Source organism: Elgaria multicarinata, chromosome 9 (genome assembly GCF_023053635.1).
Source record: "Elgaria multicarinata webbii isolate HBS135686 ecotype San Diego chromosome 9, rElgMul1.1.pri, whole genome shotgun sequence".
In the NCBI taxonomy this organism is placed as follows: Eukaryota; Metazoa; Chordata; class Lepidosauria; order Squamata; family Anguidae; genus Elgaria; species Elgaria multicarinata.
In genome coordinates this window covers 28,981,626-29,009,262 of record NC_086179.1, presented here as the reverse complement: position 1 = coordinate 29,009,262, position 27,637 = coordinate 28,981,626, and the positions used below count along the sequence as shown (strand labels likewise).

At 38.5% G+C, this 27,637-nt stretch overlaps 1 protein-coding gene across 1 annotated transcript in view; it reads left to right on the top strand.

Annotated features, from left to right (window-relative positions):
• SLC41A2 (solute carrier family 41 member 2) overlaps positions 1-22,656 on the top strand; it is a 29,062-nt gene extending 6,406 nt beyond the window's left edge. The window contains exons 4-10 of the mRNA XM_063134566.1: positions 221-365; positions 2,634-2,780; positions 9,804-9,951; positions 10,714-10,793; positions 14,194-14,325; positions 15,114-15,262; positions 22,102-22,656. Coding sequence (XP_062990636.1) covers positions 221-365; positions 2,634-2,780; positions 9,804-9,951; positions 10,714-10,793; positions 14,194-14,325; positions 15,114-15,262; positions 22,102-22,287 — 987 coding nt within the window. The 3' untranslated portion in view covers positions 22,288-22,656. The remainder of the gene's footprint in view (positions 1-220; positions 366-2,633; positions 2,781-9,803; positions 9,952-10,713; positions 10,794-14,193; positions 14,326-15,113; positions 15,263-22,101) is intronic.
• Positions 22,657-27,637: the final 4,981 nt, after the last annotated feature.

Sequence of the window (27,637 nt, the reverse complement as noted above, 5' to 3'; positions counted from 1 at the left end):
ATCAGTTCAACTGCAGATTTTGGACAGTGGAGCTGGAGCTGAGGAGAGAGGTCCTAGAACAAAGAATCCTTCTCTAATGGGTGTGAAGGGATGGGCACTGAGTATCGCACCACAATCTTGAAAGCTGCTTGGATTTTCTGGCCACTAGTATATGTTTTGAGTATCAGTGTGTTTATATAGAGGCAACCTTTTCTACTGCTAAATGTTTTTATGTTTATAGGTACAAGCAACAGTAGTTGGTTTTTTGGCAGCTGTGGCGGCAGTTATACTGGGCTGGATTCCTGAGGGCAAATACCACCTTGATCACTCAGTCCTCTTGTGTTCAAGCAGTGTAGCAACAGCCTTCATAGCATCCCTTTTACAAGGTAAAAAAAAATCATTCTGTTACTTTTTTAAAAAATGCAAAGACCATTAATTATAACATTACAAATATTTTGCAACCCAAAGAATACACAGTGTTTTTAAGCAGTGGTGAATTTCATTCTGCCTACATTCTAGCCAGCCAGAAGTATATTCAGAGATATGTTTCAGGTAGTGCTGACTTTGCATGTAAAAGATAATATTTTTAAAACCTATAAACTTTCTTCTGATGTAGTATTTCCTATTGTGACTGGACCTGTAGAGTACAATCCTTCCCAACTACCTGACATCGCACATTTTCTTTGTTACTGGCACTATCTTTGTTATATACATATAATACAAGTAAAGAAAATATAAAGTTTTTTCTGCACCTGCTAACGGTCTCACTCTTATTAGGCATGAAAATATTTGATGTTTTAGGTAGTGGGCCAATAGATGCTGCTGTTGATGACAACATGCATATTGATAGCATTTTACAAGTTCTAAGATGACATGTCACTGCCCTGAGGGGCATACAATCTACACTTGAATTCAAGGAAGACCACAGAGGGAGGGAAGGGAAAAGGAGGCAGGAATGAACAGGGGATTTATTTCAGTTATATATACTTAGGGTTGGTTTCTGTAGGGTATGGGGACCTAATACCCTTGGTACAAAAACACTTGCAAATAAGTCCACAGATGTTACCAGCAGCACACACAACTTTTACTAGCCTATCTGCCTACACATGCCGATGCAATTAATTTGCAGCTGCCTTTCTTAAGGATTTTACCATGTGAGTGGCTTTTTACAACCCTGTTCTACATCCCCAGTTTCAGCTGAAGCCCTCCACTTCTTTCGCTTTTCCATACCCCATCCCTAGCCCATACTCAGAAAGACAAATTCACTCATTAAAATAATTATCTCTTATAGGGAAATTTGGAAAATAACTAAATACATGTGATCTAGCTTGAATTAAATAATGTAATTATTAGACAGCTGCATGAAATAGAGTGCTTTAAAAAATGGCAACAAATGTTTATTTAAAATGTTTAAACAAAAAGTTCCAAATAATATTAGTGTTAACACTGATTGTTCAACAGACTTTGCATGGATGTAATTCAGATAGATTATTTTTAGACAGAGAATACTAAGTAATGAAATGTTTTAAAATAATTGTTTTTTTAATCTTTTTAAAATTATTTTGCTGCTTAGATTATGTATATCTTGCTGATTAGAACCATAACATCTTGACATTTGAATGAACAACAAATTAAGTTTACCTCGGCCCTTGCTAGACGTGCCGGCTTATGCCGGTAGGGAGGCGGGGCCAAGGCGCGCTAACGTCGGGTCCCTGCAGCGTCCGCCATTTTTTTTTTTAAAGGGGCCGCGTGCCTCCCGAAGCCAGAGAAGGTAAGTGGGGTTTTTTTTAATGGGGGGGGGAAGGATGGCAAGGGGGGTGGCAAGGGGGGAGGGCGGGTGACAGAGGGAGCGCCGCGCGCCGCCGCTGCCCGAGCAAGCAGGCGAGTGGCACTTGCCCGGGCAATGCCTGGCATGGGGCGGCATTGCCTGGGCAAGCGCCGCTCGCCTGCTTGCTCGGGCGGCGGCGGTGTGCTGCGCTCCCTCTGTCACCCACCCTCCCCCCTTGCCACCCCCCCTGCCATCCCTCCCCCTCCCCTCTCTTCCCCCCCCCACGGGCCGATGGGCACAGCGCTCGTATGAGCGCTGTGCCAGGTCCGTGGCTTTTCGCGGCTACTTGCGAGTAAGCGAGTAGCCACAGAAAGCCACGGAAGTCACTAGACTTCCCCCAGCCCCGGCCTGAGGCCGGAGCTGGGGAAAAGGCGCGCTATAAGCGAATTTGCTTATGGCGCGTTAGACCAGGCCTCAGCGCGGCCTGCCGCCGGATTCCCCTGTGCGTCATGTGGACGCACAGCAGGGAAACCGGCCCACAAAGCGCACTAAGGCCTCGTCTAGGAAGGCCCCTCAACAATAATAAATGCAAGTCGGAGTAAATGGGATCTGTATGTAGGAATGATAAGTTAATAAGTTGTTCAGACTTTCTGGGGTCTACAGTATTTAATTTGTACTGCTTGTAAGTGGAAGTTATTACACAGCATTTCTTTGTATTAAGTGTGTCTACAAGTAGAGTTGTTTTAACAGGACAGTAAGGAAGATGTAAATAAATAAAAGCATACCACTGAGCTGGAAAAAAGAGGAATATTTGAGCTCTTCTAAAGTTTTCCCATTTAGAATTGCAGCATGCGATTGACATACTTTCTATTCATAATTGCTCTAGGAATAATAATGGTTGGTGTGATCGTTGGGTCTAAGAAGACTGGCATAAATCCTGACAATGTTGCAACACCTATTGCAGCAAGCTTTGGAGACCTTATCACTCTTGCCATACTTGCTTGGATAAGTCAGGGTCTTTATGATTGCCTTGGTGAGTATTCTTTCTTCAAAGGATTTGTGGTAAATAATTTACCAATTTAAAATATCTGTTGTTGGGTTATGAACTGTAAGTTGTTTAAACTATGGGTTGTCATGTGTGAACCCAGAATCATAGGTTCCTTCACCAGGCTACAAAGGTAGCAGGGAAAAGCAGTAAAAAAAAACCACCAATCTTTTTACATGCATGTACTACATTGTCGCACAGGCAATGGGGATACAGGGTAGGAGGAGATGAAGGAGGAGGGAACCAAACACACCCTGGGTAGGCCATCAAACCATGGTTTAAAAAAACCCATGGGTTACCATTATGTGTAAACCAGGCCATTTTCTTAGAAACCATGGCAGGATCTACACTACTGCTTTAAAACGGTTTATAACAGTAGTAACAACTGTTGGGGCCCAGGACACATACCCTATACAGTCTTCAAAACATTTTCAAAGTATTATATCCTGCTTAGTGTAGATCTGGCCCATATGGCTACTAGGTGGCTACTAGGAGGAGGGCTTTCTCCGCTGTGGCACCCCGGTTGTGGAACGAGCTCCCCAGAGAGGTCCGCCTGGCGCCTACACTGTACTGCTTTCGTCGCCAGCTGAAGACCATTTTATTCACTCAGTATTTTAACACTTAATTTTAACTTAAATTTAAATTTTACTGTTTTAACTCTGTATTTTAATCTTATATCAACTTTGCTGTGTGGTTTTATCCTGGTTGCGCTTTTTATACTGTATTTCGTAATTGTGTTTTAACCTGTTGGGTGTTTTATTGTGGTTTTAATTTTTGTGAACCGCCCAGAGAGCTTCAGCTATTGGGCGGTATAAAAATGTAATAAATAAATAAATATGTATGCTTGTCATACTCCTTGTATGCAGAATTTGCTGGTTGTTGGTAATTGCTTTTCTTAGTAAGATGATGTTGGTTTGCAGTGTTCCCTTGGATGACTTGAATTATCTCAGATTACATTTCTTTTGGTGATTGGAAAGGCCACTCTTACACTGGCAGGGCCTGCCATAAGTATCACATCCTTTAAAGAACATGTGTTGGGGCTGCACTAGTGTTTGGCAACAAGGATGCAAACCATGTACAGACTACCGTTTGCCTCCTTTCTAACCCATATCTTTTCATTTTGTTTCAGTAACAAAATGTCCTGCAATGTACATATGCTTGCTATTAGCACATGGCCATAGTTCATAGAACATGTGGGGTTAGATCCAGGTTCTGCCTTCTGTGGACAGAAGGACTTTGCTCACAGAAGTTGTCTCCAACCCATTTTCGGGCATTCCTCTCCCCACTTGCACCAAAGCTCAACTCATTGAATAGCGTCCCCCGATTCTTTGTATAGTATTTTCAAGGAGCTGGAGGGACTGACATGCCAAGAAGGGGTGGAGAACTCCACTTCTGCCAGCCCAATTGCATTCACTTAAATCTGGACCCAAGCCATAGCCTATAACTCATGATATACTTGCCTATCTCCATTCACCCCCTTTTTAAATTCTGCATTTTAAAAGAAATGTTTTCAATGTTTGAACTGAATAAGTAATTTGTTTCTGCTGTTGTACTAAGACACTCCAGAAAAGCAAAAAAAGGTAAATGGGGTTCGAAATATGAATGATGTGTGCCAATCTGAATTTGATGGGAAGATGGGATCAAAGTTGTGATCTGAGATTTAAAAAAAGGGGGGGGAGCAACAGAGGAGGAGTAAAAGAGCAAGATCTGAACCTGTCCCGGAATGCTGCAATTTATTATGCATGGAAGTTTGCACTGAGTAAGGTACCCCTGCTGAATAAAGGGGTTAATGGAGACTAGACATGGAATGCTGAGCAAACAGCACAAGCTAATCACGTTTTTAAAAATCAAGTGCAGAATCAACTCTGGATTTTTAAAAATGTGACAGTGGAGAGACTCATTTGGATTACCAGAGACTCTTTTAGTTCATTCTACTGAAGGTATAATAATTATAATTTTAAAGTGTAAACATTAAGTGTCATCTCACTGTTATTAATTTGCTGTTTTCTTTTTGGGACATCACTCTAGTTTAACAGTGGTTGTTGCTACCTGCTCTTGAGAATTTCTCTCTCTCTGCTGTACCTTTTTAACAACACACACACACACACACACACACACACACATCTCTTTTCTTTTTGTGCTTTGCCTGGGCATTTGATAAAGTATTGGTTTTCCCTCTGACCAATGGGGTCATAACCCAGAATTAATTCTGCCCTGATCTAAAGCATTATCAATGCCACAAACACCATTTTAAAAAAGAGAGAATGCAGAAGAAAGAGGTGAAGAAATAGGTGAAAGGTATATGGTAAATTACCTTTGTGTCCTGTATTGCAGGTTGAAGGTAAGAGCAAGTCCAAAAAGATTGCTGTTCATGGATATACTACATTTTCCCCAGGCAGAGTAACTAATGGCTGATTCACACAGTCAAGTTCCTACATGGAACTGCATATAGGCAACAATTTGGAGAAATATTGTATAAACAAGGCTTTACATGCAATTTTTATGATCACAACTGTTCATTGTGCAACTGATTGTGCAGGTTTCCACATGTAGAGCCCATGTATGTAGACTGTCATACGGAGGGCTTGACATTTCTTACTAACTAAATATGGAGCCTATTACAGACACCTTTTCTTCCCTTTTCTCCTAACTTCCCTATGTATTTGTCCCATTTTCCTGTTCTTTTAATATGGGCTAGATCTACACTACTGCTTTATGGTGGTATTTATTTATTTATTACATTTTTATACCGCCCAATAGCCGAAGCTCTCTGGGCGGTTCACATTTGAAGTGCACTGATAACTGTTGGGCCACATTCTACATTCCACGTATCAGTTTCATTGTGTTATTTCCTGCTTTTTGTTCCACATTATCCAAAATACCGCAACAAATGTAATTGTGTGTCCTACAACATATAAATGTGTGAGAGGGATATAGTGTTACCATTATGGGATCGTAATGATTTGGCACAAGGTGTAGATCTGGCCCCAGTCTTATTTAATACAGGAACTCTGTGAAGTAGCTTCTTTGAAGTTATATATCTTGTTATTCAACAGAAGATGGACAGATAATCTAGGCAATTATTATTTTATCAGATTCTGCCCTTCAGAAAATTCTGATTACCCAAGCATACAGATGTAGGAGAAAAGGAAAAATATATATGGTACATTTGGAAGAGCAGCTGCAGGAATGAGCAGCTGAACTCCTGCAAAAACTAGCCTTTGTGTATAGAAAGATGCATGGAGGAAAAAAGAGAGGGCGGGGCAGGGTGGATGACGTAATGGGGATGGGGCAGGGCTTTCAGGTGTAAAGCCCCATGTCCTGACATCGTCCGACCCACTGGTTTGGTCTGGGAGGGTAATCCAGCCGCCGAATCAAAAGTGGTTGCCCTCTCCTGATTTATGTGTTTGAGATAAAAGCATTTTTAAAAATATAATTTGGGTCTTATGCTGTGTTGGGATACATGGTAGCTACTATGCCATCTTGTAGTCATCTCCAGTGGTGCAGAAAGCAGGCCAGTAGTTCACTCCTCAGGCAAGTTAGCACAGGGCTCAGAAAGTAAGGCATGTGTGGGAGGTCCTGCTGCTAGAGTTCTTTGTTTGAATCTTGGTGCCTTAAACTAATCACTACTGAACAAATACTTGTCATATATGTATGATGGCTAGCCTCTGGGAAGCAAATGCATGTTAACAGTTTAAATAGCTTTGATGTTCTAAAGAATATAGTATTATTTTTCTGAAAATGTTCTGTTCAGTTTAACTGGTTTGACCCCATTCTGTGTTAATGTTAACTTAAAATGTAGTTTTTGAAGTAACGTATAATATGTGTTAAGATCACTTTGGAACACTAGAGGGCTCTATTGTGCTGTAATTTGGATGTCATTTTGAAGCTAGTTTATATTCAATGGCTGCAGAAATTTTAGTATTAAAATCAGTGGGTGTAACTACTAAGTTAAATGATTCTAGGATTGAAGTATGAATACAAAAAATAGAAAGAGCGAAACTTGAAAAGTGCTCATCTCTGATACATATTAGATCTTTCATTTTGCCATTGGTTTTAGTAGAAGTAGAAATTCCTATGCTGATTCTATTTAGGGTGACCATATTTTGGAAACCAAAAAGGAGGACAACATGGTCGCCCCCAAGGGGGCGTGTCCAGCACCAAGGGGGCGTGCCCACCCGAACATAGCCTTGGTCACATGTCTGATTTTACAGCACACATTTAAGGCAAATCTCTTCTACATAACATCTTAATGTTAAAATCACTGAAATAAAGAACAAGTGAGAGATTCAATGTATCTGAAATTAACTTCACTCACTCCTACTTTTGTAGGTTTTGCTGTACTTGGAAGCTTTTGCTATACTCTGTGTGTTACATTCTCCCCTTCCCTCAAATATCTTTTCTGACTGTATCTTCACTCATTGCAAGCTGCTGTTGTTGTTAACAGGGTTTGCTACTGGCCCCAGATCTGTTTCAAATTTGGTATGGCTAAAGCTCTACCTAAAAGCTATCATGGTGCCAACTTTCAGCTCTTTATCTTTAAAAATGACAGCTTAAAAAATAATAATTTTAAAACCTCATTTTTTAAAAAAAATCCTAAAAAATCAATGGATGAACAGATCTGTTTCAAATTTGGTGTGGCTAAAGCTCTACCTAAATCCTTTCATGGTGCAAAGTTTCATCTCTTTATCTTTAAAAATGACAATTTAAAAAATAATAATTTTAAAACCTAAATTTTTAAAGAATTCCTTAAAAATCATTGGATGAACGGATCTGTTTCAAATTTGGTATGACTAAAGCCCTTCCTAAGAGCTACCATTGTGCCAAGTGTCATGTCTTTATCTTAAAAAATGACGGAGTTATAAGCATTTTTGTTAATTCCCATTAGAGCTGCTCTTTGGGGGGAAATCCGGATTTCCCCTCCCCCTCCCGGATTTGCCATCAAAAACCCGGACAAATCCGGGCAAATCCAGTCACATGGTCACCCTAATTCTATTTGAAAATTGCAATCTCCCATGAATATAAAGTAACATCTCTTACTTTGCTTTACATATTCAGTGTGAGTTTCGAGAACACTGATATGAATCTTTTGGGTGTCCTTCTTCCTGTAGCTATTAACAGGACTATCTAAAGATGTTGTCTGTTCCCTGCAACCCTTCAATCTTATTGATCATTTATTCAGATATTAGATCAGATATTAACAATATTTATCTGCAATATTTTCCTTGATGTGACTTCACTTTAGTTATCACTATCCTAAGACACTTTATCATGGATTCTTAGGATATGATAAATAGTTTTGAATGGTTATTAGCTGCTTGTGTGGAGTGATAGCTGCTTTTCTAAATGACTCTTACACATTTCTGATATGTATAGATCACGATCTTTTCCCGAAGACACCAAGGAAATAGTATGGACTTTATAATCACAATACATTTAAAAAACAACACATTGTTCTAGGCTATGTGATAACAATAAGCATTTTTGTAAAGCAGTGACTTCAAAGATCCTTAAGAATGAAGTGGTACTCCGTTCTGCAGCCCCACTCCCACCCTATCCCATATCCTTGAGTTATAGTATACAGTTATCTACTTTGCTGCTTCAGTATGTGAGTATATACTGTACATCCTTGATGTGGTATTTGGAACTTTCTTAGCTCCAGAGTCACCATGAGATTAAGAGACTATATTCATGTCTGTATTCCATGATGCACTTCAGAAATAGTGAGTAATGATGGTAGCAGAGGGGAAATCTGTAGAGTTCCAAAACTCCATAGATCAGAAATTGTGAGTCTTTGATGTTCACTCTCTGCAGAGTAGATGACTCTAAAATAAAATTGCCTGCTTTTTTTGTGGTTATGGCATCTTCCTTTCCTCCCACAATCACAATGAGTTTGCAGGACCGCTTTGCTGCAATGCCCAGACAGTGTGCTATGTTCCCTGCAAGGAGAAGAGGTTGCTATAGGCATCACTGCAGGCTCTTCTGTCATTTAGGGTCCCTATGGATTTGCCTGCAGCTGTTTTCTTTATTGTTTCCCATTGCTATAATTTTATTCTTCAGAGGAATCTTTCTAAATTATGAACAGACCCAACTGAGTAAAATAATTCATAGGACATCAGTATTGTTACATATAGTAAACACATAGGCTTGATTGTGGTTCAAAGGCCATGTATTGATACACTAGTTAAAACTGTACAATTATGTACAGTTCTCTCTTATGAAGAAAAAAACAGATAGAAGGTGGGGAGATTAAATAACAAAGCACATATTGCTTTTAAGACTTCTAAAACTACAGAAATATTTTTCTAATACCTCTTTCTGATTGAGATACTTTACATAGTTGTCTCACTGAATAGATGAGAATGGAATTCAAATTAAAGGGTCTATCCATAAATAATCCCTTGGCCTTCTTTGTAATGAAACATTTTGAGAATCATCCCTGTTATGACTAGAACTAACTGTAATTTATCATTGCTAAAACTGAATTACAAATGCAAGAACAATTGAATGAAGAATATCTCACATTCATATCATGCTTTTGCTTTGGTTTTTAATTCTACATTAATTTACTATAACAAGTTGTAATCTCAGATTGGTTGTAGAAGTTGACAATTCTACAATAAGGAAGACCTTTAGTAATGCTTTATGTTGGGTATTATTTTATGTATCAAACATGGTCCAGAAGTAGGGACAATGCTATTTCAGTTGTAAGGGAAAAATAATATTCCTGATCCTAACATTCAAAGCTTTCTTTCTTGGAGATGAAGCTAAATTAATAACAATGAATTTGGGCACAATCCTATGCATGTTTAGTCAGGAAAAAAGTCCTACAACTTGATGTTTTTTGAGAACCCCATTGCTCAAACTTACACTATTGGCATAGCTCTAGAGGTCCCTTAGGCTAGCACAGTATAATTTGCATTAGCAGAATGACACTGTCCAATAATTTCAGAATGTTATAGAAATTCACAATAATAAATAACAATAAAAATGTTGTGTTTTGTATTGTAGAGAAATATTATTATATATCTCCCTTAGTTGGTGCCTTTTTCTTGGCTCTGACTCCTATGTGGATTGTAATTGCTGCTAAACATCCAGCTACAAGAACTGTCCTCCATTCAGGGTGGGAGCCTGTTATAACTGCTATGGTCATAAGCAGGTAAGTAGCTTGAACCACAGCTGAGTACAGAAAAAAGTGTTGTTTTTAAAGGGACCCAATCCAGCTATAGTTGTGCCATGAGTAAACATTGTACCTGACAAATAATGCAAGAGACTAGACAGGGATACACTTTCCCTTTCACATTTCAATGTAGAATGAAATGCAAATTCCCACCATCCAGTGCTTAACCAAGGTTAACTATGTTTATTTATGTACACTAATGCTGATATTTATTTATTTGAAATATTTCTAATCTGCCCTTCATCCTGATGGATTGCAGGCTGGTGTACAAAGACATGAATAAAATTAATCATGCGAATATAAATACAATACAGTAAAACATCAATAACTATTAGTAGCAATTAAAACTATAAAAACCACAAAGCAATGAGTCTTAACTTCTGACCTGCATGCTGGAATTGGAGGTGAATTTTAGGACTCTGGGGAGGATTTTACAATCAATGATAATTATGTTGATGGTATATTCACACTGATCTTTCCTATAGTTCTCAGATATCACAGATATATACTAATGCTAAAAACATTTCCCATTTTTGTTAGGTTCACTTCTAGGAACAATATTTCTAGAAACAATAAGGATTCCATACAAGTAAAAATGTAACAAACCTCAGACAGAAGCTACAATTATGTAGAGTTTCTAGAATAGCTCTGGCTTTGGGTTTTTTTGTTTTTAAGAAGACTACATTGTTCATAGAATTTAGATGCTTTTTGACTTGTTTGAAATCTTGAACTCTTTTTCAGTATTGGTGGCCTTATTCTGGACACAACTGTATCCGATCCTAATTTGGTTGGGATTGTTGTTTATACTCCAGTAATCAATGGTAAGACAGACACAGGATTTCTTAAAATTGCTGTGGCTCAATGCATGCTGCTTAGATAAAAGAATATTCTAGACCAAATTGAGACAGAAGTGGGTGGGTATCTACTACTGTAAAGTCACACTATAATTTTAGGGTAAAAACAGTTCCTGGTTTTGTGTTGCGACAAAGGGGAAAGATAAAAATACATTTGGGGTATGAGTGAGAGTGAAAAAATATTTTTAAAACTACCATGGTTTATATGTCTAGACCCCAAAATAGATTTTAAAATATTCTGTTAGAAATATATACTTATATCCATATAAACACTTTTGTAGGCAGAAAGGGCACACAATATTATTGTAATAGCTCAGTGTGTAACTGCAATAGTCAATACATCTCACCAGTTCACCAAAGCAATTATATTCCAGTACATTGAGTCATCCATATGGATGAGGTCATATCCAATTTCCATGTGCTTTTCATGTTCAGTTGATTAGATAACAGGTAACAGTATCAGAGAACACAGCAGTGTATTAGAACAGCACTGCAAATACTGTTGATGACTGAATGAAATAGTATTGAACTTTTTCTACATACACACATACACACATTTTAAAGGCATATGTTTTACTATACTGGAAACTTTCCAATTATTTAAATGCAGACTTTTTCTAGAATCTTTTACTGGAATGAATTCCATGAGCCTACAAGTAGTGTGTTGCATTAATGCCCCAGAATGTTAAAATATTAGAAATATGTTTTGACTGGCTGACATGTCTTCATCTTTGGCTTCCAGTTTGATAAATGATTTCTATCAATAAAATATAACACCCAAGCCATGTCTCTTATTATAACTCTCCCTCATCAAAGTCTAAATCCATGTGTTTCCACTGCCCCCCTTTCTGTAGGAATAGCTGATGCTATGACATTTCTTGATTATCCATTTTCTTCCACTTTCTTTTTATGTGTACGTGTGTGTAATCTGGGCAGCCCCTGTCAAATTCCCCTCTCCCTAATGGGTCGTTAACTTACCTTGTGTCCTGACACTGTTATGCTATGTAGTTTCCCATCCCACTCCAATTAATTGGCTGAGGAGTGCAATGATGTCAATGATGATAATGTGTGCTACATTATGGAGGGGAAGGGTGAACTCAGCAAAGAGCCTGCCATTTTTGGCAGTAGCTCTGAGGTTCTTGAAGTTCTACTCTGTCGTTTCTCTTTAAACAGGTACCAAGAATTTTTGTTTTGCCATGGGTATGAAACAAAGGACTCTTGGGTAGTCTAGGAGTGACTTTTTCCTATTGTATTCATCTCCCATTCCTCCCCTTTGGGCAGCATTTTCTCCATTCATTGCTTCATGATCTCATGTTACACCCCCATGCCTTGTTTTTTTCTCAAGGCACATAAAAGATTGCATCACAGATTGCTGCCCTTATATTTGAGTGTTTAGGATTTGTGTTTCTAAGCTGTCCTTCGCAATGGTAAGTGCAGCAGCTTTAAATAAAAGTTGAGTTTCTTGATTATGTATGTAGCCCAGGAACTGTGGTTTTAAGAGAAATGTCAACTATCTCAAGTCTCTCACACTAAAATCACACAATTGAGAAATTATTTTTTCTACTGTAGCCTTTTTCAAGTGCCTTAAAAGATTTATTGTGATAGGCTTCACTGTATGGTATGTCCCACTTTAGATATATCTGCATTAAAGTGTTGTAACTTGCTATTTACTGCTGATTGCACTATCCAGGATGGTTAAGCAAGGCTTCTGAGCCTATGCCTCCATTCAAGTGCGCATATAAAGTAAGAGCACATTAGATAGGAAAGTTTATGCATTCCAGGAGACTTTAGTTTACTGGTCCTTTAAGAATGTCATTGGCGGTCTGCACTAGCCAGGATTTTGAGCCCTAGACCGCTTCACTTATTCTTACTGATAGAGGAGCCATTCTGAGTTCATCACAGAGCTGTGATGAACTCAGGTGATTTATAAAAATCTTTTAATTGAAATTGCAAATGTACGCTTTTTCCTTGGTGACTGTAAAGAAGTTAACAGCACAATCTTATATATTTCTACTCAGATGTAAGTGCCATTGACCAAAGGGACTTACTCTGAGATAAGTGTGTATAGGAGTGCAACCTAGATTAGCAAAGTTAGCCATTATAATATAGTGAGATATTGAATAAGAATAAATAAATACTGAATAAGAATAAGAACCTGAATAAGAATAAAATTAATAATAAAGGATGTGGAGTAGCCAAAGCCCAGTACTCCAGCACATGCAAAAGGTTCTAAATTTAATCCCTAGCATCTCCATGTAGGGCTGAATAGGTTCTCAGCCTGCAACCCTGGAGAGCTGCTACCAGTCTCTGTAGCCAATGCTGAACTACGTGGACTAGTGGTCTGACTTTGTATAAGGCAGCTTTGAGTATTCCTGTGTTATGAATTAAGATTCAAGTGTTTATAGAACTTTAAGGACAGAATAAACCCTTCAGGCCAATAGATAGATAGATAGATAGATAGATCCATTTATACAGCCTTCAAAGCTCAAAAACATATGAATCATAATTCATAACATAGGAACACACACACACACACACACACACACACACTGATTAGCCTCTAAACATTTTACTGCAGAAGGCATTAAAAAGAAGCCTTGTATTCATTAAAGATTTGTGCCAATAATTTGGAATATTGACAACCTGTTGTGTTCACTAGCTAATCTTTACCACATGTACATTTTAATGGCTTTCTACTTCTCTTTGTGAAGTAATTAGTCTACAACAGTCTAAGTAATTCAATGAGTATATTAGCAGACAAGCTATTAGAAGAAACAAATTGTCCATTAGGCAAAGAAAAAACACTTCTACTTTTCGAAGGCATGTGCCTCAAGATCAAAATGACAGAAAACAATCTTAATCATATAAGTCACTACCCCTTTTTAGAACTGAAAGCACGATTTGAAAGAATCAATTCATAAATAAAAAGTCAGTCATGGCAAAATCTGATTTCTAATTCTTTCTTTCTTTTACTAAGAATGATCAAACTAGACAAGTTGCATTTATGGTTGGTAAGGGTGTTTTTGTTTTGTTACATTTCTACAAAATTTTTACTGTGTTGTTATAGCCCCAGCAACAATCCTGTAAGATAGTGGGGGGGGGGGGGGAGAGAAGCCCCTACCATACTGTTGGCACTAAATAACTATTAGCAGAAGTATTAAGTCATAAGTTAACCATCATGGAGAAAATTCAGTATGTGTGTGTTTGTCTTGTCCTGTGTGGAACAGGCATAAAACAATAGATAAACTTGCTGTCAGAGACATCAGAAAACCTACTGTGGCATTTGTTACTCTACTCCGTTGCCTAATAATTAATAAAAGTGAAACGTCCTTCTCCTCCCCCTTCCCCCCCCCCCGGTATTATATAGGTATTGGTGGAAATCTAGTGGCAATTCAAGCAAGCAGAATTTCTACATATTTACATTTACACAGTGTTCCTGGAGAATTACCAGAAGAAGCCAAGGGCTGCTATTATCCATGCAGGACATATTGTGGCACAGGTGTGTGTTATGTACACCCAGTCATTTTTATCTTCCCTTTTCATTTTATGTATTCAGCAAATACCACATTTTCATCCTTAAAGCAATCATTATTATTAAACATATTGATATGTGCTCTTAATTGAGGTTTCTTTGGCTTTCACAAGCTATAGAGACCTATATCAAGGATAGGTATCCTGCAGGGCATGTGTGGCCTTTGGAGACCCCAGTTCCCCCCATTGCACCAAGGTAGCATGATTGTGCTGGGGAAGAGGGATGATTCTCCCCATGCGCCCTGTTCCCCAGCTCAGTCCACCAAACAGCTTCAAGACTTTGTCCTCATTATTTATTTAATTGATCTATATACCAGCAAACATATTTAGAACTAACGAAGTAGTTTGCTCCATCGTGCTCTGTTTAGTTATTAATACCTTCAGGATAATGTTAGTCCTTAACATACATGTACAGAGGCATGATCATCAACTCTGAAATTCTCTGGTCTTGCTGAGTTAGCAAAGCCTGAGCATTAACATTTCTGGATGCATTGTAAGACACTGTTATTTACTAGAGGGAGATCAGCCATGGAGGTGTAAGAATTGTATCATTTGTTTCTTATCTCATATTATCTTTTTTAAAAATGGGTGATGGTTTAACATGCATTAATATTTTTATTAACTTTCCAGAGCCCATGGGAGGGATGAATAAATGAATAAATTAACCTAATTGTCACCAAAGGATACATTAATATTGCTTTCTTGTTTGCACAAATGTGCTAAGCTGGCTATGTTATTATTTATTCTTATTTGCAGGAGTAAATAATAAATCAGCTCAAGTTCTTCTACTCTTGGTCATTCCTGGGCATTTAATTTTCTTGTACACTATTCATTTAATGAAGAGTGGTCACACATCCTTGACTCCAATCTTCATAGTGGTATATTTATTCACAGCCCTTCTACAGGTAAGCATAAAAAGATCTGGAAAGATTAGTTTCCAAAGAATGTTGTATATACTGTTTGTTTTCCAACATTTTGAGATTGAACAAGCTAATGTCCTTTTTTGTCGTGATTGCCATAAATTGTTCAAGTAAACATCAATTTTTACCTTCCTAGTTAGGTTGAACGATTCTAGGGATATTTCTTTCTCAACGCTTCTCTACGCAGCTTACTTCCTTTTGCTTTTTGTGGATGATTTTTACTTGTAGCATTGGGTCAGGGAAGACAGATGTCAGATTTCTTTGGTAGCTGACTACAGTTCTTGCATACTTATGTAGTGTCAGGAATTTGTACATCTTTACAGGCAACCACATTATATAGAAATGCTCTATCAAATCATTCTATTTGCACCCTTTTTGTATAGTTAATAGATATTTCCTCTGTCTTTTTAGTGACAAAACTACTATTTTGAATTTATTAGCTGTATTAGCATTCTCAAGCTATCCACAAAACTGCTGTTTTTAACTTGCCATCTTTAGTCTTGCATGTTTATTTTGCAGCATCTGTATAAGCATTGTCTACCAACAGACCTTGATAGCTTTTCTGAGGATACACTTTTCCCTTTCTTCATTCATTTAGTAAGATAATATGTATAATTCAATGTTAATTTGCACCCCAGCCTGTGTGTGTGTGTGTGTGTGCACGCATGATGCATCTGTGCAGACACTCAGATATCTACCTGCACAACTGAAGTATCTAACACTGAAGTGCTATTTTTGCATGGCTTACAGCACAATCCCATTCCTGTCTTTTGAATGGGATTGTACTGTTTGCATTTCAGCACATGGGATACAGAACAATCCGTTGAGTTGCATCCCATTCTATGGGAGTTATACATAGGTAAGTGTGTGCTGAAGACATACACATAAATATATAATTAGTAAAATATCCTCTTCTTTCCTAGGCCCTCGGTTTCCTATCTTCTCTTTCCTCTGATCTCTTTGACACATCCCTTATTTTTCTAGCTAATAAGACTGAAAAACTTCACAGCCAGTAATAGGCAGTGGGCAGAATCTAAATGGGTGCAGATCCTCTTCTGTCCCATTGCTTCTCTTCAACCCCACCAATTGCGTTGCGCAAGTGCCCACCCCCCACTCCTTGCACAATAGCACTGGAGTGCTTCCAGGGTAATGCATTTCTGAAAGGAGGAAGGTCAGCAATGCCCTGCCGACCTGCCTCCTTCCAGTAATGAATGTTTCTGCTCGTTTCGGGGCTTCGTTTAGGAAGAACTAAATCTCCCTTGAGTAAGCAGTGGGTCCTGCTTGCACAACACAGTTGTCCAGGAACTCATGTGGGACTCACCATTTGCACAATGGAATCGGCAGGGCGGAAAAGAATTGGCGGGGGCATAAGCACCCCATTTGATACTGGCCTAAATGTTTATAATGGGAATATTATTTCATAAGATATAAAAGGTTTGTCTCTTGCAAAAGTTGTGGTATCTCTAAAACTGCTAGTCTTAAACCCTTTAGAGCCAGTCTGGATTGCACTATTCAGCAACATAGATTGCTTGTTTTATACATCTACCTTTTCAGGGAAATATTGGGCTGCCATCCTCTAAACACCCTGGCAGTCACTCAAAAGACTGGCAGTTTTGAAAATGGCATGGCCTTTCTGAGAAGCTTAAAAAGCCAAATCTTCTGTACCTTATGTCATATGCCTGCATGAGTTCCTGGACAATTACAGTCATTTTAATTATCAACCAAATAAGTTACATGTGTGTGTAACTCTTTAGTATTACAAGGTTTCTAACATAGCTCCACTGGTACTGCATCATTAATATTTGTTCTTTCAACTTCATATTGAAGTCACACTCTTTATCTTACAACACCGGCATGTTGGCAAATAAGCTTAAAATATTCTATGTTTGAAATAGAAATTACTATCTCTAGAAAGCCAGAATAAAATAATGCCCCAAAGCAATAATAATCAGTTATGAACTTCCCCAAATGTGGACTGATTTGATATAATTGTTTTGTCCTATCTAATTCATTATTCATTGAATTGATTTTAGGGCAAAACTCTGCAGTTCTCTATTTGCATATTCCTTCTGTTGTGATGATTGTGGCAGCATTCTGAACCTGTTCTTTGTGACAGTTAAAATTCCTTCATTAAGGAAAATGTGTGATTTTCTAGTCTTGAAAAATTCCCATTATATATATTTGAATGTTTTCTGGTGAATTGAGTCAAAATAATGGCAGAATAATGCAATCAAGTAAATTTCTCTTGTCTCATTTTGGTGTTTGTAGATAATTGTTGAAGGCCTGTGAGGACTCACTGTGGGATAGTGCTGGGAATATAAATTGTAAGAAATCCTTTCCCCTGACAGCTATTCCAGAGCCCCAAAACCTACCACCCTCCACTCTCCAGTAAAATACCACTATTTAGATCAGCTTTGGGGTTAAACTCTGTCTCCCTGTTGTGTTCTGGAGAGTGCAAGGCTGGCAAGGAAGTGTCCTGCTTTAGTGCACCCTTCGTCATCAGTAATCAGAGATAACAGCAGGGATTCCTCTTGCCTAGAAGGTGGGACTTGGAGAAAGGGGATCTCCAAAGGTTGGATGGGGAACTTCTGTGGGCTGGATTAGGCCCACAGGGTGGAGGTTCTCACTGTATTTTATACTGTAAGTTATATGAAATTCCAAGGGAAAGTATCTGAAGAAAAGCATTGACTTGGTAGCCACTTATAGGGAAATGGATAAAATTAGATATTTGTTTCTAGCATGTTTATTACAGTCAAATTTGCTGTGAATGCCTTCCAACTCAGGCAATCCTATGAAGCTATTTTTTTGCCTATGGCCTTTACCTCTTGTGTATGATTTATGTATTGTGTTGTAAATATTTGTTTGTTTGTAAATGTTTCTTTTGGTTATAACCTGTAAATGGCTGCCTAATCACCTTGACTTAGTTTTGGATTTGGATAAATAATATGTGATGCTGAAGTCCTTATTTTTGTTGATAATAACTTGAATTAAGTGAGGATCCATCAGACTCTAGGAATAAAACTGTTCTAAGAAAACGAGGCAAATTCAAACAATTGATGTGTTCTTTCTAAAAGAATGATCTTGCTCTGTGACAGCCACATATATATGATTGAATGATATTCCTTAAAATAATAATAAAAGTACAGCCTGCTTGAACTATAGTCATCTGGTTATAGAGAAACAGCTTCATTTTCAGACTTGTCAGCCATCATCAGACTGAAGGCCAGACTGGAGTTACCAAGCCCTCAGTTTTTTGTGATTCAGTGTTTGTGACTTTCAAAGGCTGTCTCTGTATTTCAGGTTCCTGCTGAGCCAGTAAAGAGCCCTCTGGAATTTTCACACCTCCTAGGCAAATCTCAGAACACAGTTGTGTTAAGGGCTCTGGGAATAAACAAGTAATGGGAAACTCGAGATGTTATTGCCCAATAAATTTGCCAGGGTAAAATAAAATTGATTGTATCCACTAAGAATCAGAATGTTTGTTCTGCAAAATAGCCTATTTTGAGTATTCCTACTCTTGTAAGTCAGAATTCATTAGATTAGTCCCTGACCCTTCTCTTCTTAAAACAACACCCTGCTCCCCTAGCAGTTAATAATTATTTGGAAACATTTAAACCTTAATGATAGGAGGACAACATTGGCTTAAACAGCAGAAGTTAATGGGTTTGGAAAAGAAAAAAATAACAAAAACAATAAGACCACATTTTGTCCTGGCCTTGTTCTAACATTATGAAGATGGTGTAGCTCTACATTAATTGTCCTGATAAAATATGTAGGGACTTACAATATGTTAATAAACCATTATCTGAATCAGTCTTAAGGCTGAGATAACAATTTAATTCTAGGTTCAATTTCAGTATTAGATTACATTGGTTATAAAACAATGTAGGTACTTGTTCTTGTCATCATGTGTTTTTTAGAATACAGCTGTACTTATTGGAAAGCTATATTTATAACAAAAGGAAAAATCATGGGAAAAACTATAAACTGATCAATTGTCCAAAGCAGCCTTCCCCCATTTTCCCTCTAGATGTTTGGGAGTTCAGCTTCCATCAGCCAGCATAACCATTGGTCAGGAATGCTGGGAGTGGTAGTCAAAAACATCTGGAAGCCTTCAGGTTGGGGAAGTCTAGTTTAGATTTTTGCCTGTGATTAAGGGGGAAAGCATCTATAATATGAGGTAGCTGCATCATTAGTTTTAGAGGCAGTTAAGTGAGATGAACTGATATGTTCTGTGCCTTTCTGTATGATGAAATAAGTGAGATAAGAAGTAGGCAGAGTTCCTTGGGGTTGCTGCTAGTAACTGTGCCAGTTCTCTTTTCTACTAAATGATATAAAAGTATGCTTGACTTCAGACCAACAAACATTTGCAACTGCATATTAATACTGATACCAAGATAATAGATGGGTTATAAATTAGGACTTCAGGGAAGAGAAAAGTGTTAACTATATAAACAGAGTCACTTCGTTGTGTTTCTCACTTGGAAAATGTAATGAAGGTCTATGTGGGCCGCACACATAGTAACAGTCTCCTTACATGAAAAGCTTTTGGTTTATTATGACAATAAGAAGTCAAAGGGGTAATTGGCATGTAATGGCAGCCCATGGTGTTTTCTTAGATATACAAAAAATAGTAAAGACTAGTTTGCAGTCCTTTCCTGGAATTTCTAGCCTCCTCTCCCCATACCATATGCATTGGACATGTAAAGTGTGAAGACAAGTTAAAGTTGGCAGAGACCATGTGGAATTAATGTTTCTTTGGGACTTCCATGACTAAACATTGTCCACCACAATCCATTGTTCTTTCTTTGAGCCAGGCCCCTAACTGTAGGAGCACATAAAGCACAGTAGTATGCCACATGAAGCTGGGCCTCAAATCTATCTCTATCTATCTATCTATCTATCTATCTATCTATCTATCTATCTATCTATCTATCGCATATGCCAGATTTTCTTGGGAAGGATAGATGAGAAGGTGGCAAATGTCTTCAGTCATAGGTGCTAGAAAGCTGCTGCTTGTCAGAGTTGACAACAATGAGCCAGGTGAACTGTTGGTTTAAGTTATGTGACGGCGACTCCTTGTATCTGCTGCTGCAGTGATTCTGGTCTACAAATCTGTACCTTAATGTGTCATAAGCTGAGATACGAATCCTTTGCTTTTCTTCAAATATGTTTTTATGTGATGTTATGTCTAAAGGACAATTGCCTTTTCTTTTCTTTTTTTACAGTATTTCCAATATTTTTTCCCCTCAAGTAAATAATGCAAATCTGTGCCCAAAGGTCACTACATATTCACCTACACCTGTCACATCTGATTACAGGTTTTGAGGATCTGCACGCCCCTTCCCACCCATTCTGCTCCCCCAAGGGCATTCTTTGGTATTTGGCAGCATGCACAACCTTAGTACTGGTCAGCTTGTACACAGAATGATGAAGTGGTCCTCTCAGGATAATGGGAAGGAGAGATAATTTTTCTTTGAGCTCCTCGTTCATGCTGCATTCTTTGTCAATTGGAATAACAGAAGTAAATAATAACTACCCATGTGATGTGGCATGCCAGGAGATTGGTCACGGATAACTATAATGGTGTTAGTGTATCTTGTGTGTTCTTTTTTGGAAGTCCCAGAGCTTGACAGATGCTGCATGGGGATTTTAGTGGCTAGCATCACTGTATATAAACTATTTGCCTGCCTTGGAGAAAGAGGAACTGTTTCAAAAAATCTGACAGGCTCTTCCAAAGAAAATACGTGCTTCCAAATTATTTGTTTGGATTTCAGAGCAGCACACCTAGCACATGCATAATTAGCTTAGACTACAGAGTTGTCTTTTCAGCAAGGATATTTATCTAAATAGCTTATGCATATTCCATAATGGAAAAAAGGGGGAGGAAATTTGCTAATTTGCAAACCATATGGATACATTTTAAATATTCTTTTGTAGTACAAATCAAAGGTAAGGATTCTCTTAGAAGTATTACATTATTTCAGTGTGATTAATACTGTAATGTCTTTCTAATTTTGCATTGTTTAGTTATTTAAATAATCTTTAAGGAAATGATTACGTTAAAAATGTTCTTGGAGACATTTGGTTAATATACCAAAGGTTACAATGTAAGTGCACAGTTTTATAATTGTTTTTGACCTGAAAAATCTTTTTGGTTTTAATATAACTTTGGGTTATGAATCTTATTTCCTGACGATACAAATTGAACAAGAGAGCAATCCTGTGGCCCCTGGTTGAGTGTCGCAGGGACCATTGGATTGTTCGGATTCCCCCTTCTAACCTCGGAGATAGCGCTCCAACTTGGGAATGGGGAGTCAGAGGTCCAGCCCCCCGCCCCGCCCCCTCACAGCTGGCATGGAAAGAACCTCGTCAGTTGTCCTCTCATGTCAGAAAATCAACCTTAAGGGAGGCATTCCAGAGGACAGGGATGGGAGGAGAACAGAGAGACCATGATATGAGTTCTCCTGAGTCTCTTCCAACTTTCTTCGCTGCCCATCTGAAACTGAAAAGTCTGGCTATCAAAATCTTCAGTGTGGGAGGACAGGGAGGCAAAGATTGCCTCCGCTTCTCCTTCCGCCCTGCATTGGATGGTCAGACTCTTGAGTTCATGGGCTTCCGGGCACCAATAGCTCAATTGTTAGGATTACACCCTAAAATCTCAACTTCATATATCCATTATTTAACCTAGGAAGTCCTTGCAAAAAGACAAACAACTAGGAACTGAAGTGATATATTCAATGACATGAGTAGGAATTATGAATTTTATTTCAGATAGTTTTTACAGAGTGTCCAGATAACTTTTTTTTGTTATTCTCCCATAGGTGTTTACCTTGTTATGGATCGCTGACTGGATGGTGCACCACTTCTGGAAAAAGGGGAAAGATCCAGACAGTTTTTCTATTCCTTATCTTACTGCACTTGGGGATCTTCTTGGAACTGCCTTACTTGCAATGAGTTTTCACTTTCTGTGGCTCATTGGTGATAGAGATGGGGATGTAGGGGACTAAGAATCCAGATGTGCCCCATTAGATGACTTATTATTTCATCTGAAGTATCTCAAGACAGTTGTTGATTTTGATTATGGTAACTTACAGTGCAATCCTACATACATTTACACAGAAGTAGATCCCATGGAGTCCAATGGGACTTATGCTCAAATAAGAATGTTTCTAAGATTGCAACCTCAATATTGGCACTAATACTAAATGGCCTTAACTTTTTTTAAAAAAAATTGGGATGGAGCTGGAAGGATAGGCTTTAGATATTTTATACTGCAAGGGAGTGTGGCTGTTGCTACTAGCACCATCTGACCACAGAAAGAGAAAGGTCAGCCAATATTGTGCCCACAAACAAAGCCCAAAAGTATAGTTGATGGGAGGAAACCACTCATATGTCTGAATTCATCAAAAATTAGTTTGCGTTTCAGTGCACAAACTGGCTGTGTATTTTAACTCACACTGTATCATGGGTTCACAAAATCAAATATTTCTATTTTATAGTTTAAACTTCTGGAAACATGCATTTGCTAAATAGTAGATGAAACAGATGATGTGTGCATGTAATTAAGAAAAGAGGAAGTTCAACCTTCCACAGGGTATTCAGCACTCCTTTTTAGTTACTGGTGATACAGACTAAAGCAATTTATGTTCTGAAAACTAATTTGATCAGGAAAATGGAAATGGGAAAGATGTTTCTAGAGATAATCCACTTTGCATCATGCACAGACATTGCTGATGGTATATTAATGATTGTATTTTGAAAGGTACATTGACACAGTTTTCAAATGTTTGATTTTTTCTTTTGCAATTTAATGCAAAGTATAGGGAATTAAGACTACTTACAACAAGAAGAGAAAGCAGCTTTTGATAGGTAGTTATGGGAAAACAATATAGCTTCTAAAGATATAAATGGTGGAGATTTTGGTGGAGAATTTACGAGATACTGTTGAAGAAAAGGAAATCTTGGACATGTAACTACCAAGCAGTGCTCCTGCACTGCTGCAAACAGCAAGTGGTTATTTATTATTATGTGTCAGATGGAGTTTTAAGGGCTTTTCCAAATTTTCATTTTATTGTGCAATAAGAAGGAAGTTGCTGCTCTGGTGTGGTGGAGGATCCAGTCATCTCTTTCTGATATACCACTACTGTTGTAAGGAAATTGCATTTTCCCAGTACTGAAACAAGAATAGTTGGTTGTGCCACTGCTTGTAGAATGAACGCTCTGTAGAATGTAATAATGTGATGTCACAGGCACCCTTTGGTTAGTGCCTGTGGCACATAGGTGAAGATCAATAATGCTCCCATCATAGATCTGCACCATTTCATGAACCAATGCCGCTTTCCCCAGCCCTGGTGCCTTCCAGATGTTTTAGGTTACACCTCCCAGCATTCCTGGCTATTGGCCATGCGGGGTGAGGCTGATGTGAGTTGAAATCCAAAACGTCTGGAGGGCACCAAGTTGAAGAAGGCTGAACTAAAGTGTTTTTTTAAATAAATAAATAAATCTGTAAACACTGTGCTTTTCCAATTGTAGCACTTCAAGTTCAGGAACCCTTCTGCAATGCCTATCCCAAGTCAGTACTTTTAATTTCTGTAGTGCTGCACTGCAGCATTGCATGTTATGTTCCAAATTTTAAAGCGTTTATTGCTGTTCATGTAATTGGAATTTGAGCATTTTGCGGGGGAAATTACACAAGTGTTTGCATAGCAATTGGTGCTTCTGCTTATAGCTTGCTATGAGTTATACATTGCCTTGAGTGTTATATAAATAAAACAAATAACTTTTCGAACTATGGCAGCGCAATCCTCCATTGCACTGCACAAAACCACCAATGAGGCTGCACATTTCATTGCAATGAATGGTTATTTTGCATTTCCTATGAATATCAACACAATTGTTGCCATTATTTATATCCAGGTTGCATGAATTGGTCTAGCTGATTCACTTCAAATATGGATATGCAAAATTGGGCATCCTAGAGCCCCTAGACAGTCTGGTGAGGCCAAAGGTTAGTTTGGATTCCTAGATCCAAGGTCATATAGTCAGCACTCTGACCTCAGAGTCAGAAATCTGACCTCCGCTAACCTCTCCCTTGCAGACGAGGTGGAGAGAACCATGCCTGCTGCCTCTCCTAGGTTGCAACCTCGGAAAGGAGGGAATGGGGGCGTGCTGGTGTGTGGGGGGGAGCTTACAATGTATCCTCAGGCCTCCTCAGCCTCCTTCCCTCCCACTCTGCAGAGACCCAGCAAGATGGGTCAAAAAGCCCATCTAGCCAAACTAGAGAGCAGGAGGAACATGGAGGCGAAGACCACCTCCACCACTTCTGCCAGTCTGCGTTGGCCTCTGAGTTTGGAGGCTTGCAACCATCCCGATAGTATTGCACCCTAAGGCTGCAATTTCGTACCCACTTACCTGGGAGCAAGACCCATTGAATTCAATGGGATTTACTTCAGAGTAGGCATATTGCATTGAAATACATGGTGCCCCAGCTTTCACATGCTGCTTTTTATTCTTATACAGAAAAAGAAGAAAGCAATACTAACAGGCATAGTTGCTTGCAGAATATCCTCAAGACACTGGCAGCTGATTAGTTCCTACTTGAAACCTTCCATAAATAACTTTCCCATACATTAAAACAATTGTAAATGTTTGCATAATTTTGACTAATTGCCTTGTCGCTGGAGTTGGGAGGAGAGCACAAACAATAACATTTCAGAACTGTGAAGGAAAATTGGACTGTCCCTGTAGGTTCCCTGCCTCCCCTTAGTCTATATTCTCATTAAACAAAAAGGTACCATGCCTATCTGTAGTACTGTGGATAACATTCCTATTCATTTTGTTTTCAGAAGCAGTTGGTGATAACTCAAAATACTAGTATTTGGAGATATAGATCTAGAAGAAATTAAGTTTTTAATTCTGCTTGGGTAATCTTCATGTGGAATTATTGTCTGATGGAAAACATTTTAATGTTTGAAGAAGCTATGGAGTTTTAAAGTTATTTGGAACCAAACCAAACAAATAAAATGTCTTGTTTTTAATACAATAGTCTTTGTTTTGTGCGGGTACATACAATTTTAATTTGCTTATGCCTAGGATTTGTGTGTCCTGGTGTCTAAGATGGGATCAATACTTTCCAGACCAGACTAGCATTAGGTCACACTACTTACTCTGAAATATAATGAAAGGTAAGCAGTAATTGGGAGAAAATAAAATATATCACAGCCAGTATGTTTGATAGGACTATCTTTAGATATAGGACTAAGGCAAAGGATTCCTTTTAAAGGGTATTACAAGGTCTTGATTGCCAAATATTACTTATTTTTTAAAGTCCCCTGTATTTTAGTGGTCTCTAAGAGTTCTCTTATTTTAAAACTGCCATCTTCACCCTGTGAGGAAGAAGATGCAAGGGAGACTGGAGAAGGCAGGGACCATCAGAGCCTGCTTCAATTGGAAACCACACACCCCCTCCAGGGCTAACTGCCATCTTCACCATGTGGGGAAGAAGTGAGGGAGACTGGAGCAGGCAGGGACCATCAGAGCCTCCTGCAGTTGGACACCCCCCCCCCCGCGGGCTAACATATTCCCCTTGTGGGGAATAAGTTGCTGTTGGTTTGCACCTCCATTGGAAGATGAGAGGATGGAGCAGGGCCTTCCCACCAGCCTAAACAGTCTCCTTAATTTCTTTTTATTTTCTCCCTCTTCCCTCCCCATCCACTTTTCCTTGTGTGTCATGTCTTTTTTTTAGAATGTAAGCCTGAGGGTAGGGACTGTCTTCTTTATTGATACATTGTAAGCCGCTCCGAGAGCCTTTTGGCTGAGGTGCGGGATAAAAATACTCTAAATAAATAAATAAATAAATAAATAACTTTACAGCTCCCTTGTACCCATGTAGAGTTCACTTAATGTACCTTTTGTGGAGAGGATAGATGCAAATGCTGGGACTGCACAGCTGCCATCACCCCCCTTCCCACACACACACAAATTTGGCTTGGTTGGTATGCCAACTATATGGCAACTGTTTTATGTATTTTATTGCTTTAATCTGGGAGGGCTTCTGCCCTGAAAGATGGCCAACAAATGTTTTAAATAGATAAATTAAATAAACTATAGGGGAAGTCCTCCCACCCCAGTTATGACCATTTAAATCTTGTTAAAAACAGTCCTTGCGTGGACAGAAATTAGGAAGTGTACAGTGATGGTGATATAGAGTTGCAGAATGACTTGAGGAAAGCACCAGAAGCAGCATATCATTTTCAAGTGCTGTTATCTGGATATATTTGATCTTTCGTTGTTCCCACATGCTGGATATATCCAATACTTCATAATTATTTATACCCCAATCTTCTCTTAGAAGTACTGGAGTGACATACAAGATAATCTTGAAATCATGTAAATGTGTTGGAATGGAGAGAAAGGTTGGGGATTCCAATAGTATCCTGATCATACCCATTAATCACACTGACTAATTCCTGTGGGTGAACTTCTGGGTTGGTGTTCAGGTTATCTAACCATTCTGGGACTTCCACTAGAGGTCTGGGTCAGGATTTCATGGCCACCCAGATTGTGAGGGACTCAACACATACAGATGTTATCTCACCTTAGGTTTGTTTTACTCTAGCATGGAAGCAGGTGCATTAAGACCTGTCATAGATGGACAATTCCCGAACAAAGTTTGTCTCTGGATTGATAAGATGGTCATGGCAATGGGTAGAGTAGCTCCAAATGCCTATTCCCTTTGTTACACCATAAATGTCTCTGGTTTCTCAAAGACATGGAGTGTGCCAGTAAATAAAAGCAAATGGGCCCAACAGTATTCACCAGTAAGATAGTAAAACATTGTAAGGTTTTAAACATCCAGAAGCAACGCAAGAAAGCAGATCAAGTTTGGCTATTTGGTATTAAAATTGTACTTTAAATATTTACATGTCTTAATAAATATTTGAAAGGTTTTTCAACTAAGAGATTATTACATTACATTAATGTTTAATGGACTACAACTCCACAATTGGAACATACATTATCCCAATTAATATGCACCTTTGGGATATGTTAGAGCTTCTGAAATGGAGTTTGATATGTAGATCTCAGACATGTAGTTCTGAGCTTTTATGGGTTCCTTACAGGAAGTGGAACATTACAAGCAAACATGTCCAACAGCACCTACTGATTTCTTGCAAATTCTGCCGTGAAAAGTTAGCTAATTGGACTTCTGGAGAGATCAATGAAATAATCTTGCCAGTCCAAAGTCTTGTCCTAACTGACACTGGTAGACATGGCATTGCTGTTTGAATAATCAAGTACTTCTGAATATTCAAGGATAATAATACAAGCCCTCCAGGTACCACACTGATTACAACA